General features: G+C 46.6%; 1 protein-coding gene across 1 annotated transcript in view; it reads right to left on the reverse strand.

The window, feature by feature from the left end:
* Positions 1-3,284: 3,284 nt before the first annotated feature.
* PDE6A (phosphodiesterase 6A) overlaps positions 3,285-14,566 on the reverse strand; it is an 87,837-nt gene continuing 76,555 nt past the window's right edge. Inside the window, exons 18-22 of the mRNA XM_024247163.3 lie at positions 10,846-10,909; positions 10,476-10,550; positions 8,922-9,005; positions 5,806-5,953; positions 3,285-3,635 (exon numbers count right to left, since the gene is read on the reverse strand). Of these exons, the coding sequence (XP_024102931.3) occupies positions 3,559-3,635; positions 5,806-5,953; positions 8,922-9,005; positions 10,476-10,550; positions 10,846-10,909 (448 nt within the window). The 3' untranslated portion in view covers positions 3,285-3,558. The remainder of the gene's footprint in view (positions 3,636-5,805; positions 5,954-8,921; positions 9,006-10,475; positions 10,551-10,845; positions 10,910-14,566) is intronic.

Genomic DNA, 14,566 nt, shown 5'->3' on the forward strand with positions numbered 1-14,566 from the left:
TTGGTGCTAAGCATAGTCCTCTGAGACAGGCACTGCAAGGATCTTGACTTTTTTTGACAGATTGGGAAGGCTGGGAAGTGGAGCAGAAGGAACCTGCCGAAGGGACTCGGAAACATGGCAGCAGAGTCAGGACCAGCAACATCAATGCCTGTGTGTTCCTGAGTGACACTTATTTTTCCTTGCTACTCTGCCATGTAACCACCACACGTGATGTTCTTAGGACAGGCCTCTGCTTAAAGACCACTGCTCTCAGAGTGTGCATTGCAGCAGGGCAGAACATCTCGTTTGGGAGTTTAAAGATGCAAGTTCCAGACCCAGTTCCCTATTGACATCATGACCTGCAAACATGAGCAGGGCCCATGCGTCAGGAGCCCAGACTGATCTACTGTGGAGGCCACCAGGATGTGGCTGCCCTGTACACTATGTTCTCTGTGACCCTGGGCATCTCCTGGAGGGAAGCCAGGGAACTGTGTCAGGAACTTGACCCAGCCCCATCTTCTCACTGGCCTTCAATTTCCTCATGTGTCTAAAAAGAGAGATTACAGTAGATGAGTGGTTTACCGTTTGGGGAAACCATGTGGCTCCCTCTTCTCAAAGCAACTGTTTTAATATATTAGTTTCTGCATAACATTCAGTGTGGAAGGAAGAAAAGTTCTAGAGCTAATGTCCATTTATTAGAATGAGACAAAGGAATGTGTTACATGAGGCCACAAAGAAACAAACAGATAAATACAGGATGTGGGAAAACTGACTCTATTTCTGCAAGTTGGTGACATTGGAAAAAAGGAAGGAGCACTTTGTCTATTAAAAGAGACTTCAGAAACTTAACCATAGCTATGTGAGGTGATGGATATATTAATTAGCTTAATTATGGCAATCATTTCACAATGTATATCAAAACATCAGTGTATACCTTAAATATGTATACTTTTTATTTGCTAATTATACCTCCATAAAGCTGGTGGTGGGGGGAACAATGGAAAATGAAAAAAAATTAAGATTTGGACAAGTGTAACAAATTGACTTGCAAATTTTTAGCATGTTATTGTCATTTTCAACTTCTGGTTTATTTGTGCTGTTTTCAACATCAGTTACTATGGTATGAATGCTGACCAGGCCAGTGGCATTCTGCTAGGTATTGCAGACTTGCCAGAACATTCTTAGATTCGGTTTAAAAGAAGTAAGTCCTGGCCAGGTGCAGTGGCTCATGCCTGTAATCCCAACCCTTTGGGAGGCTGAGGCAGGAGGATTGCTTGAAGTCAGGAGTTTGAGGCCAGCCTGGGCAACAGAATGAGACCCCATGTCTACAAAGATAGGTTTTAAAAAATTAGCTGGGCATGGTGGTGCATGCCTGTGGTCACCGCTGCTTGGTAAGCTGAGATGGGAGGATTGCTTGAGCCCGGGCAGTTGGGGCTCCAGTAAGCTATGATCATACCACTGCACTCCAGCTTGGGTGACAGAGTGAGACCTTGTCATGAAAGATAGAAAGAGAGAAAGAGAGAAATTCTATCTGCCACATCTTTTTTTTTTCTTTTTTTTTTTGAGACGGAGTCTTGCTCTTGTCGCCCAGGCTGGAGTGCAGTGGCGTGATCTCAGCTCACTGCAACCTTCGCCTCCCAGGTTCAAGCGATTCTCCTGCCTCAGCCTCCTGAGTAGCTGGGATTACAGGTGCACACCACCACACCCAGCTAATTTTTGTATTTTTAGTAGAGATGGGGTTTCACCATGTTGGCCAGGCTGGTCTTGAACTCCTGACCTCAGGAAATCCACCCACCTCAGCCTCCCAAAGTGCTGGAATTACAGGCATGAGCCACCGTGCCCGGCCCACATCTATCTTTTTAAAGCAACAGAATGCCTGCTAATTTAAGAAACAGAAGTTCTGAAATTGAGAATAATTTGACTTAATTTATACTCTGTGAAATCAATGAAAAATCCAAGAGTAAAAAGTACATCTTCTTTTTTCTAAAAACCAACAAGAAGAAACAACTAAATTCAATGTGTGAAATTGTTTGGATCAGATTCAGGCAAGCCAACCATTGAAAACGTTCGTGAGAATGAAGGAAGGTTGATTAAGGGCTCGCATCACAAGTTGGGTGTCCCAGAAAGCAGACTCTAAAATGGACTTAGTCTGCAGGATGCTTATTAAGCAGTGCCCTGGGGACCGATGTTTGGGGAAGGGAAGGAAATAGGAGTGGGCAGAGGGAGAAGTCGAGTTGTGATGTGAGCCCAGTGACAGCCTTAGTGGACCCCACGAGGAGTCCTGGAGCTAGAACAGCCCTGCACAGTTATCCCATGCTCACCCAAGATGGGCAGGCCTCTCCACCTGGCATGGATCAGTCATTGGGTGTAGGCCACCCTGGGAAAGGCTGCAGTAACACCTGATGGGGCTGATACTAAGGGTCTGCCAACAGCACTCAAAGCTGGTGGGGTCCCAAGTCCTTTTGCTGAAGCTTGGGGTCTGTGCAGCCCATCAAAGCATACATCACAGCTGGGTATTAGGCAGGCATTGGTTGCATGGGCCAGTGATGCGGTTATGTTAGAAAACATCCTTATTTCTTTAAAGATGAGTTGGTAGAGGTGTGAAATGATATGTTTGGGATTTGCCTTTTCTTTTTTTTTTTGTTTGAGTCAGAGTCTCGCTCGGTCGCCCAAGCTGGAGTGCAGTAGCATGATCTCAGCTCACTGCAACTTCCGCCTCCTGGTCTCAAGAGATCCTCTCACCTCTGCTTCCCAAGTAGCTGAGACTACAGGTGAGTGCTAATTTTTGTATTTTTTGTAGAGACAGGGTTTTGCCATTTTGCCCAGGCTGGTCTCAAACTCCTGGGCTCATGCAGTCTGCCCACCTCAGCCTCCTGAAGTGCTGGGATTACAGGTGTGAGCCACCACACCTGGCCAGGATTTGCCTTTAAACACTTGAGGTAAGAAAAAAAAAATTGAAAAGGAAATGTAAAAAGGACAGACGAAATGCATGTAGCAAAATCTTGATATTGGAATCTGGGTGATGGGTATGTGGGGATTCAACGTACAATTCTCTACTTTTGAAAATGGTTGAAAATTTTCAAGCCAGTGAATCTGGCATTAATTAAATGTAATTAAATGTTTAATTGATGTCTATGAAAGCTAGAATATTGGTTTTAGCTCAATAGGCAGTTCTCAAGACTGAAAGAATGTTTAAAAGCCACTGGATAAGGTATAAGCCAAGCTTGTTCAACCCACGGCCCGTGGGCCACATGCAGCCCAGGATGGCTTTGAATGCGGCCCAACACAAATTCATAAACTTTCTTAAAACATTATGAAATTTTTTTTTTTTTACGATTTTTTTTTTAAATTCAACAGCTATCATTAGTGTTACTGTATTTTACGTGTGACCCAAGACAATTCTTCTTCCAATGTGGTCCAGGGAAGCCAAAAGATTGAACAGTCCTGGAAGCTAAATTCTCTAACAGCTTTCAAATCCTATGACTCTTTTACTTCTCAAGGTGTGTGGTCTTCCACTGGCTTGAGTCATCTCTTCCCAGGAAAGGGTGGTGCCGTCCAGCCAGCAGATCCCCAGTGGTGTTACTGGATGCAGCAGGACTTGGATGTAGTTGCACCCCCTGGGCTGGCGTTTCCCCCTAGCTGATTTCCTGCGGCTGCTGCAATGAAACAGGAAAAAGAACACACCAGGTGATAAGAGGCTGCAGCGGGCTTCCCCTTTGATCTAATTTGGACCAAGACTTGCAAACTCAAAGGCTTTCAGTGGCCAACAAATAACAACACATGCAGAAGGCAAACCAGGTGTGAGGAGAATCACGGAAACTGAGAACATTTCTCTAAGAAAAATAGCAGCACAAGGATGATGATAAGTGAGAACCAGTACTTGGCACCAATGTCTGGGAGACTAGGGGAGCAGTGAACATGACAAACTAGAGACAGCCTCTGTCTCATCCAAAGGGGGCAGTTGCCACTCAGCTCCAGCCAATTTTTGTCATGCAAAAATGATAGACTGGTGTGGCCAGATCTTACCTTTTTACTCTTTTAAAAAGAAAAGCTGGGCCAGGCACAAGGCTCACACCTATAATCCCAACACTTCAGGAGGCTGAGGCAGGAAAATCACTTGAGCCCAGGAGTTGGAGGCCAACCTGGGCAACATAGCAAGACCTGGTTTCTACAAAAAAATACAAAAATTGGCCAGGCATGGTTGCATACACCTGAAGTCCCAGCTGCTAGGGAAGCTGAGGTGGGAGGATCACTTGAGGCCAGGAATTTGAGGCTGCAGTGAGCTATGATTGCGCCACTGCATTCCAGCCTGGGCAACAAAGCAAGACTCTGTCTCCAAAAAAGAAAGAAAGAAAGGCTGTAAATCTGGATTTTTTAAATCTTAAATATTCCAATTTTAAAATGTGGCCCAAAAATTCACATTTAAAAAAATGTTGGTACTGATTCTCTAGCTATAAGAAAAAAAAGAAGGAGAAAAAAATGTAAGCCAAATCTGTATTTTTTTATCTGAAGGCCACAAATTTGCACTGACCTACTACTTGCCCAAAAGACAATTTGTACAAATTAGAAAAATGCACTTATTTCCCAGGATACCTCACTGCCATTTTTCTGGAAAATCAAAATAGCTATACACATCTGTGATGTACAGGACGCTCCCCGGAGTTGTGCAAAGCATAAACTACAAAACTCTTAAGTGGCCCTTACATTTGCAGCTGTCTATTTAGAATCAACCCATGCTGCCCAGAGCAGAGCTGAGGCCCTGACATTTTCCATGTGTAAGAGCCATGGATGAAGAGGGATGGGTTTGCAAAGGAGGGCAGTCAGGGTGAGGCAGGGACAAGATGCCATGTCCTGTGAGGAAACAGATCACACAACCAGTAAAAGAAATGACTTGGGGGAGGGCAGTGCTGTCAGTAGTAAAGAGTTAAAACAAACAAATCCCATTTGATTCTGAAGGCAGAACCATGACCACTAAGTGGAAGCTTCAACAAGGAGAACAATTTGAGTTCAAGGAAGACCTTTCTAATAGTGGTACTGAATGAGGATGTCGTATAAGATAGTGAGACCTCTGTCACTGGTGGTATGTAGGCATAAGCTCATGATGGTATAGATAGGATTCAAACATCAGACAGAAGGCTGGAAATAGGGCCTCAAATTCCTTCCAAGTCCGGGCACGGTGGCTCATGCCTGTAATCCCAACACTTTGGGAGGCCGATTGGGAGGCCGAGGCGGGTGGATCACCTGAGGTCGGGAGTTCGAGACCAGCCTGGCCAACATGGTGAAACGCTATCTCTACTAAAATACAAAAATTAGCCAGGCATGGCGCTGGGTGCCTGTAATCCCAGCTACTCAGGAAGCTGAGGCGGAAGAATTGCTTGAACCTGGGAGGTGGAGATTGCAGTGAGTGGAGATCGTGCCACTGCTCTCCAGCCTGGGTGACAGAGTGAGACTCCGGCTCAAAAAATAAATAAATAAATAAATAAATATAAAATTCCTTCCAACCAATAATTATAGATCTTCTCCTTTGCCCCAGAGTAGGGACATATGTCCACAGCCCTAAAATCAGAGTCTGTGCTATGTTGGTTGCAGGGGCACTTGCTGGGAGGCCTGGATCGTTCCTCAGCCTCAATCTTGGGAACCAGGCTCTGTCTCTTACTGTGTGACTTGGTCTCTTCCAGCCTTGGTGCTCTCACACACAGAATGGGGACAGTATTGGCCATCAGGAGGCCTGAATGAGACTCCGTGTATGAGGCTCTGAGGTAGGACGCAGACACTGAGTGCTCAGGGAGTGGGTGGTGGGAGTCCCTGCTTCCCCCTTCCACAAACCTGACTTGGCCGACTGCTGTTTCTGCTTCTTCTCCTCCTGCACCTTCATCTTGGCATCGTACTCATCAGCAAGCGCCTTCCACTCCTTGCGATTGTTGGTGATCCCATCCAACATTGGGGTGATCTCCTCGTGGAAACGGGAGAATTCCTAGAAGAGAGAGTATGTGTCTCTGGTGCAAGGGCCAGGCCCCAGGGTCTGGGCTCAAGCGGGTGGCACAGCTGGAAACATCCAACACTGGAATGAGCTGCTTCGGAGTAGCAGGGCTCCCGCCACCGTGCTGATACTGCAGGGCCTCCCGCCACTGCGCTGATACTGCAGGGCCTCCCATCACCACGCTGATACTGCAGAGCCTCCCGTCTACACCAGCCCGTGCCTCACGTGCTTAGAAGCCTCCTGTGGCGCCCCTGTCCTTCAGCATGAAGTGAAAACCCCTTACTATGGCTTTCAAACTCCACGACCCAGTGTCATCCTGCCCTTGACCATCTTGCATTCTCCAAGCAATCCAAGTCTCTTAGTTCCTGGAGTGTGTCCTCCATTCTGTGAGCCTCACACAAGCTGCTCTTTTCCTTTTTTTTTCTTTCCAAGACAGGGCCTCACTGTCATCCAGGCTGGAGTGCAATGGCACAATCATAGCTCACTGCAGCCTGAAACTCCTGGGCTCAACCCATCCTCCCACCTCAGCCTCCCAAGTAGCTGGGACTACAGGCTCATGCCACCACACCCAGGTAATTTTTTTTATTTTTGTAGATACAGGGTCTCCCTATGTTGCCTAGGCTGGTCTCAAGCTCCTGGCCTCAAGTGATCCTTCTGCCTTGGCTTCTCAAAGTGCTGGGATTACAGGCATGAGCCACCATGCCCAACCCAAGCTGTTCACTTTGTTGGAACACTTTAACCTCCCCTTTTCTTCCTTGAGGCCTCCACTTACATGTCACTTCCTCCAAGAAGCCTCTTCTGGCCCCCTAGTGGAGTCCCCCACTGGAAGCTCCCAAAGCCCTCTCTTACCACATCTTGCTTCCTTGTCATGACTCCCTTTGCTTGTCTCCCCGAGAGGCTGAGAACCTGGAGAGGGCAGGGACATTGGCCGCCTCATTCCCTGGGGTGGCCCTGGCCTAGCACAAGGTCTGGGACACAAGGATACTCAGTAAATATTTTCTGAGTGAAATCGGGATGTTGAGAAGATGATTTTTTTTTTTTTTTGGAAACTGAGTTTTGCTCTGTTGACCAGGCTAGAGTGCAGTGGTGCAATCTCGGCTCACTGCAACCTCCGCCTCCCAGGTTCAAGTGATTCTCCTGCCTCAGCCTCCCAAGTAGCTGGGATTACAGGCATGTGCCACCACACCCGGCTCATTTTTTTTTTTGGATTTAGTAGAGAAGGGGTTTCACCATTTTGGTCAGGCTGGTCTTGAACTCCTGACCTCAAATGATCCATCTGCCTTGGCCTCCCAAAGTGCTGGGATTACCGGCATGAGCCACCTAGAAGATGATTCTTAAAGGCTCTTACAGCTCTTTGAGCATAGCATATTATAGTTTATGAGCAATTTATCTCCTCTGGTCCTCAAATTCCTGTGAGGTAGGAAAATAAGATTCATCACTTCTACATCTTTAGGTAAGGAAATTGAGATGCAGATTGATGGAGTGGATTTGCCCAATGTAAGAACAGCAAATCCAGGGCCCGCTGCGAAATGCCAGAGCCGACTGTGTTCAGATATGCCTGGGTTCTGATCCAGGCTCTGCCACAAACTATGCGATCTTGGGCGGGTCACTACCAGAGCTTACCTTCAGCCATTAAATCAGGACAGTAATAATACCTACCCCACAGTGTGGTTTTGATAACGTATATAAAGCACTTAGCCCAGTCTCCCTTATTTAATAATATTCCTGATGATTAAAACTCATTCCCTCAGCTGGGCACCATGGCTCACGCCTGTAATCCCAGCACTTTGGGAGGCTGAGGTGGGTGGATTGTTTGAGGCCAGGAGTTTGAGACCATCCTGGCCAAGAAGGCAAAACCCCGTCTCTACTAAAAATACAAAAATTAGCCAGGTGTGGTAGCACATGCCTGTAGTCCCAGCTGCTTGGGAGACTGAGGCAGGAGAATTTCTTGAACCTGGAAGGTAGAGGTTGCAGTGAGCCGAGATCGCACCACTGCACTCCAACCTGGGTGACAGAGTGAGACTCCGTCTCAAAAAAAAAAAAAAAAAAAATTAGCTGGATGTGGTAGTGTGCACCTGTGGTCCCAGCTACTCAGAAGGCTGAGGTGGGAGGATCATTTGGGCGTGGGAGGTCAAGGCTGCTGTAAGCTGTGATGGTGCCACTGCACTCCAGCCTGGGTGACAGAATGAGACCCTGTCTCAAAAAAAAAAAAAAAAAGCCAGCAAAATCTCATGTCCTCAATGAAAAAAAAAGAAATATTACTGATGATAGTGGCAAGCATCAGCCGCTCTGCCATGTGGGTCAGAGCACCCCAGTTAGTCTGAGTTATATCTCAGATGCTCTTGTTGCCTTCTAGAAAATTTGCACTTCTTCCTAGCAAAGGGCTGCAGCTCACACAGCATAAGGAGAACTGGGCTAAATCCTGCCTTATGGCTGAGTCCAGTGACACTGGCCCTGTCATTTTGCATCTCTGACTTTTGTCTTCTCATGTGTAACATGGCCAAAATTAAAATTAAAAGTCAGAGGTGGATGGTGGCACAGATAACAGAAAGTTGGGAGCAATGGGTTTCTCAAGAGGGAGACTAACTTTGAACAAGAGCTGAAAGAGAAAGTCCAGATTATCTTTTCACAATTACTTTTGGCCTATGATGTTTCCACCAGCTAGGGAAGTTAAAAGGACATATGTCTGCTATGTTTCCCCTTCCTCTGTGAATCCATGCTTAGTCATTTGCCCCACAATTATGTATTAAGCAACTAGGATGTGCCCTAGGCTGGAGCCTGGAGCTGCAATCACATAAGACCCATAGAGCTGTCCTGAGAATCAAATGCCATTAGAGATGAGAAGCGCTTTGTAAAGTATCACCCACTGGTCACCTGCGAGGGTTTATTATTCCTGATGTTGTCTGGAAATCCCAGGTTTATCAAAAACATCTTGTTGAGTCTGAGGAAGCCAAGGGCCTACCTTGTAGACGAAGGTGCAAACAAAGTCAATGAAGCCGACTTGAAGCTTAGGGAGTTCATCTGCTTTGTTTCTGTCCATCATGGGCTGTCATGGGGGAGAAAGAGTTAATTGCACTGGACAGTAAGAGAAACCCACCCTATCTATGAAGCATTCTTACTAAAATCAAACTGTAAACTCATCATGTTTCCAGACCTGATGAGCATTTTGCAGGAAATAGGAGAATAGAGAAACATGTTAAAGAACACCATGAGGGTGCAACCAACCAAATCCAGAATGTGGGAAACTGCACAAAAAAAAGACACACTGTCTTCAGCAAATAAATGGCATACCAGAAAAAGGCCAGAGGGTGGGAGGGATGGCAGGGCCTGCTACAGATTAAAAGAGACTTAAGAGACATTAAAACCAGAGGCAGTATGCTCCTTGATTAGATCCTGATTTGAACAAATCAACTGAATTATCTTTCTTAATCAAGAAAAATGAACAGAAATTGGGGATTAGATGATACTGAAGTACATGAATTTTGTGAGTGTGTTAATGGTATTATGGTTGTGTTTATGATTTTGTCCATATCAAGCTCTTGTCTCATAGAGATACGTACTAAAGTATTTATGGAAGAGATTATAGTGTCTGAGATTTACTTTAAAATACTGCAACCAAAAGCAAAAAAATGCACTGGAAGGAATAGATACAACAAGAATGGCAGACTGCTGCTAATTGTTGGCTCTAGCTGATGGGCACTAGAGTTCACTGACTATTCTCAATATATTTGAAAATATTACAAAGAGAGAGTGAGAACGACAAAGCCCATGGGGCCCTTCACGTGTTTCTTCACAACAGGACCTGCTCCTCCCAGCCTTCTACTCTCCCTCGGCTCCTGCCTAAGCCTGCCGTGGTGGCCTCTGCATCCTTAGCACACTCTCACAGGTTTAGCCTATCCAGGTGTCAATGGTTTGTCCCCAAAGTGTCTCTCTCTTTTACCCATCCTTTCCAAACCCTGCTTTACTTCCCAGCTTTGCCTTCAGGGACTTCAGGGAAACTTCGGGCTGCTCTCCCCATCTCCCCAACTCTGCATCTCCATGGGAAGCTGGCTGACTGTCTCAGCCAAGTTAACTTTCAATGTTGATAGGTGCACAACTTGCTCACTCTTTGCTGTTAGATTAGGGTCAGGGGAGGTGGATGGACTTCTAGACCTTTGAAATTGAAAGGGCAATCTAAGTGTTGGAGTCCACTTGCCAACCTCTGGAGTTGAGTGAGCTAAGGACACATTTCCCAAACTTTAGGAGAGCTTACTAGTTAGAGCGCTCATTGCAGGGGCCCACCCTCAGAGCTTCTGGTTGGGTAGACCTAGGGTGAGGCTTGTGAATATACATCCCTAACATGTTCTCAAGTAATGAGGTTGACAGTGGCCTGGAGACCACATTTTTAGAACCACTGCATTAGGAAAAGGTCATCTTTATGGTAAAGTCACACATCTCTCCATCACGGCAAGGTCATATCTAGGTCAGGATGGAGCACACACGCCTAACATCAGGCTGACATCCCCTCTCTACTCACAATGGGATTCTGTTGCAGCACCGTGCGCTCCAGGTCACCTTGTTCCCAGAACTCGGCAGCCACCAGCAGAGCTACCTGCAACAGACAGACACTCACACACGTAGAGTCAAAGCCCCAGCCCAATCCCCTACCCCTGCTCCCACCCCACTTGCAATTCCAACTCAACAAAAAGGATAAACCCACCCCTGTCCTGCCACCCTCACTTTTGCTGTCATCACTGGAGAGACATAAAGTGATTCCCATGTCTTGGTAGAGGAGGATGGAACACAGGTGAGCTGGTTCTGGAGCTGGGCTGAGAGAGTCCAAGCCTCATGACCTGCTGCCCCCAGTACTGGGATGCCCCTCCTCTTGGGTCAGCAGGAGTTCATACCTGGCTCTGCACCTCCCAGGGTTTGGTGATGGCTGAGAGATCACAGGCGGTCATCATCATGGCCCTGGGCACACAGGACACCCTCTATCAGTCCAGGGCCATTTAAGACTTCATGTACTGGTTAATTACATCTCTCTCACCTTTCTCCACCCCCACTAGTAGGTGACTTTGTCTCATTGTGAGGAAAGGGCTCACCCCCATTGCATTGGGGTTGGGCTTTGAAATCAGACAGGGTTAGATCCTGCCTCTGTCAGTGATCAGAGGTTGGACATTGGGCAACTACACCAACCTCTCTGAGCCTCCCTTTCCCTGTCTGTAATGATAATCGTACCTTACTCACAAAACAGGTGTTAGATTACATGAGATTGTGGTTGGAGAAATCTAAGTATAGTGTCTGAACATGGTATGTGCATAAGGAACATGTACTGGGTTTTCTTCTGTATCAAGCACTGTTCCAGGGACTGTACAAACATCAATTTCATTTAAATCTCATCACATCTTCAGAGTCTCTTCACTCTTGTCTACTGTAGAGAAGTGTTTCTCAACTTTTTTTCTCATCATTGTTCCCTGACCCAACTGCCAACAAGCCTTTTTAGATACTTTTTCAGTAATTGCCCCACCATGAGCTTTTAATACCACAGATACGCTGTCCATCTGTTTGGAGAACCACAGGCCATTGTAATAGCTAAGATTTGCTCTCCTACCTCAAGAATCACTTTTTGCTCCATTGGAGGCAATATACTGCATTTTTCTATCAGTCAGTTAGCTTTTCTGATTTAGGAGTTTTGTTTAATACTAATAGATTTCTTTCTCTTCTAGGCCATTTCCTCACCTGGCAGAAACTCTCACACAAAAAATTTAAAAGGTAAAAAAAAGAAAAAAGAAAACATATGGTGTAAAGAGAACTGTGAACAGCTGTAGCAAAGAGGCCTTGCATTAAGGCTTAGAAAGGGCCAGGTGCTGTGGCTCATGCCAGTAATCCCAGCCCTTTGGGAGGCTGAGGTGGGCGGATCATTTGCGGTCTGGAGTTCGAGAGCAGCCTGGCCAACATGGTGAAACCCCATCTCTACTAAAAATACAAAAATTAGCTGGGCATGATGGCATGCACCTGTGATCCCAGCTACTCAGGAGGCTGAGGCAGGAGAATCGCTTGAACTCAGGAGGCGGAGGTTGCAGGGAGCTGAGATCACACCACTGCACTCTAGCCTGGGCGACAGATCGAGACTCCCTATCAAAAAAAAAAAAAAAAAAAAAAAAAGGAGTGGAAGGGTGTGGGTAAAGAAAGTAGGTAGAAAGGTTCAAAGGTAAACTCTTAAGGGAGTGTTCCACTCATAGAAAGGCAAGACAGGTATTATTACATAGGTGGGTACGACAGAAAATAGAAAGGGAGGGGACACGGACAAAGAACTGGAGCAAGAGGAGGGAAAAAGGTGGGTGAATTTGAGAAAACATTTTAGAGCAGGTAATCCTGGTAATCCAGGGCCATGTGGCATGGGCCCTAAATTTCACGCCAGGGAGTGCAGACTGTATCCAGCAAGCAGTGGGGAGCGGTCGAAGGTTAAAGGCCCAGTTGTGACCTCTTCAGAGCTGTGCTGCAGGAAGGCAGCTGGCAGGACTTGTAGGATAGAGAAGGAAGAAAAGAGCAGGATGGAGGGGGATGGGGTGCTGCAGTAATTCAGCAGGAGGGCAGGAGAGCTGGCCTGCAGCAACGGCTGGCTGCGGCGGGGTGAGAGCAATGGGCAGGAGCTGGGGAGAGGGAGGAGTGAGAGAAGGCTGGGGCTCTGAACCTAACTTGCTGCTTGGATAATTTTACAATTAATCAGCTGTATGGGGCATATTTTCTATAAGCCGGTCTGTGAGGCTGTAAGAATTACTCATGGAATATTAACAAGTTTAAATAAAATCTTTAATTATGGGCCTGGCACAGTGGCTCACACCTGTAATCCTGGCACTTTGGGAGGCTGAGGAAGGAGGATCACTTGAGGCCAGGAGTTTGAGATTAACCTGCGCAAAATAGTGAGACCCTGTCCCTATGAAAAATACACAAATTAGCCAGGCGTGGTGGCATATGCCCGTAGTCCCCGCATTTTGGGAGGCTGAGGTGAGAGGATCGCTTGAGCCCAGGAGTTTGAGGCCACAAATTCAAATAGCTCTTTAAGTAAGCTTTCAGAAGTGCATACATTTCTTAGAAACACCTTTATGCTTTGTAATAACCTCAGAATACATGCCCTATGCTTTAATAAGTGCTGTGGACATGTTCACTTACTGTCAGATAGGTTGAGCAAATAAATGCTCAGCTATGCATGTAGGAGTCACTGGCTCCCTGGTGGCGTCAGGAGGGCACTGGATGCTTACTTTCCTTAGCTGGAAGGATCATGTGAAAAACACTCCCAGTGGTTGCAGAAACACACCTAAGAATTTTATAGACAGAGATTTGCTGTGTGCATGGGATGAAGGAAGGACACTGAGGTGCCAGAAAAGCCAATTCGAGCCTTGTGCCCTAAAGATGAGGCTTCACATTCACTTCAGCACTTCCCCCTTATATGCACTGGGGTCCCAGGTGCTGTGCTGGGCACAGGGGATCCAGAGGGGCCAGCAGGGAGGTCATAGTCACTCAAGGAACACAGGGCAAAAAAAAAAAAACAAAAACTGTCATCACAATATGCTAAGTAGAATGGCAGAAAAAGGTCCAAGGTGAAAAAAAAAAGAAGAAAGAGAGAGAAAGAAAAAAAAAGAAAGAAGAAAGAAAGGAAAAGAAAGAGAAAGAAAGAAAGGAAAAGAAGAGAAGAGAAGAGAAAAGAAAAGAAAAAAAGAAACCCAAAGTGAAGGTGACTAGCTCAGCCCAGGTGCCATCTAAGAGGTGACAATGGAGCAAAGGCCTTGAGGGGTACATAGGAGCCCTCTGTAATGGACAGAATGTTTGTCTCTTCCCAGTCTTGTATGTGGAAGCCCTAATCTCTAACATGATGCTATTAGAAGACAGGGTCTTTGTGGGTTGATGAGGTTTAGATGAGGTCATAAGGGTGCAGCCCCCATCATGGGGTCATGGCCTTCATCACCATGGAAGAACACACAGGGAAAGCGGCCTCTGCCGGCTAGGAAGAGGCTGGGCTCACATGGTCCGTGCTCTCAGAGATCTTGCAGATGTGCTGGGGAATTGCACATTTATCCCACACATGCAGGTTAACATGAAACAAACAACTGCTCTGAAGGAAAGGACTTCCATTCTTGGAGATGACATGAGAAAGAGAAACTGACTGAGGTCTGGGAGTTCAGGGAGGGCTTCCCTGAGAGAGTGCTCCTGGAGCTGATAACTGTAGGATGTGTAACCATTTACTTGCTAAAGAAGGGAGTGGGAGAAACACATTCCAGGCAGAAGGATCATCTAGTGTGCAGGGCCTGGTAGAAGGAAGCCTGGCACAAAGAGCTTAAAGGTTGGGGGAGCTCAGGGAGCAGGTGGGAGACCTGGTAAGAGAAGCTCCACAGAGGAACAGGGGCAGCCCACGCAGAGCCCAGGCGCCGCTGCGAGGGGATAGTCTTCATGCTATGAGCATCAGGAAAAGCCACGGGAGTTAGAACAGAAGGGTGACATGGTCACATTTGTATTTCACAGAAATCACTATGGCTTCAGTGTGGAAGGGACAGGAGCATACACAGGGAACCCAGTTAGGAAGCCACTGCAGGATCTGGACAAGAGATGGAGCTGGCAATAAAGAGAAGT

Source organism: Pongo abelii, chromosome 4 (assembly GCF_028885655.2).
Source record: "Pongo abelii isolate AG06213 chromosome 4, NHGRI_mPonAbe1-v2.0_pri, whole genome shotgun sequence".
NCBI lineage: Eukaryota > Metazoa > Chordata > Mammalia > Primates > Hominidae > Pongo > Pongo abelii.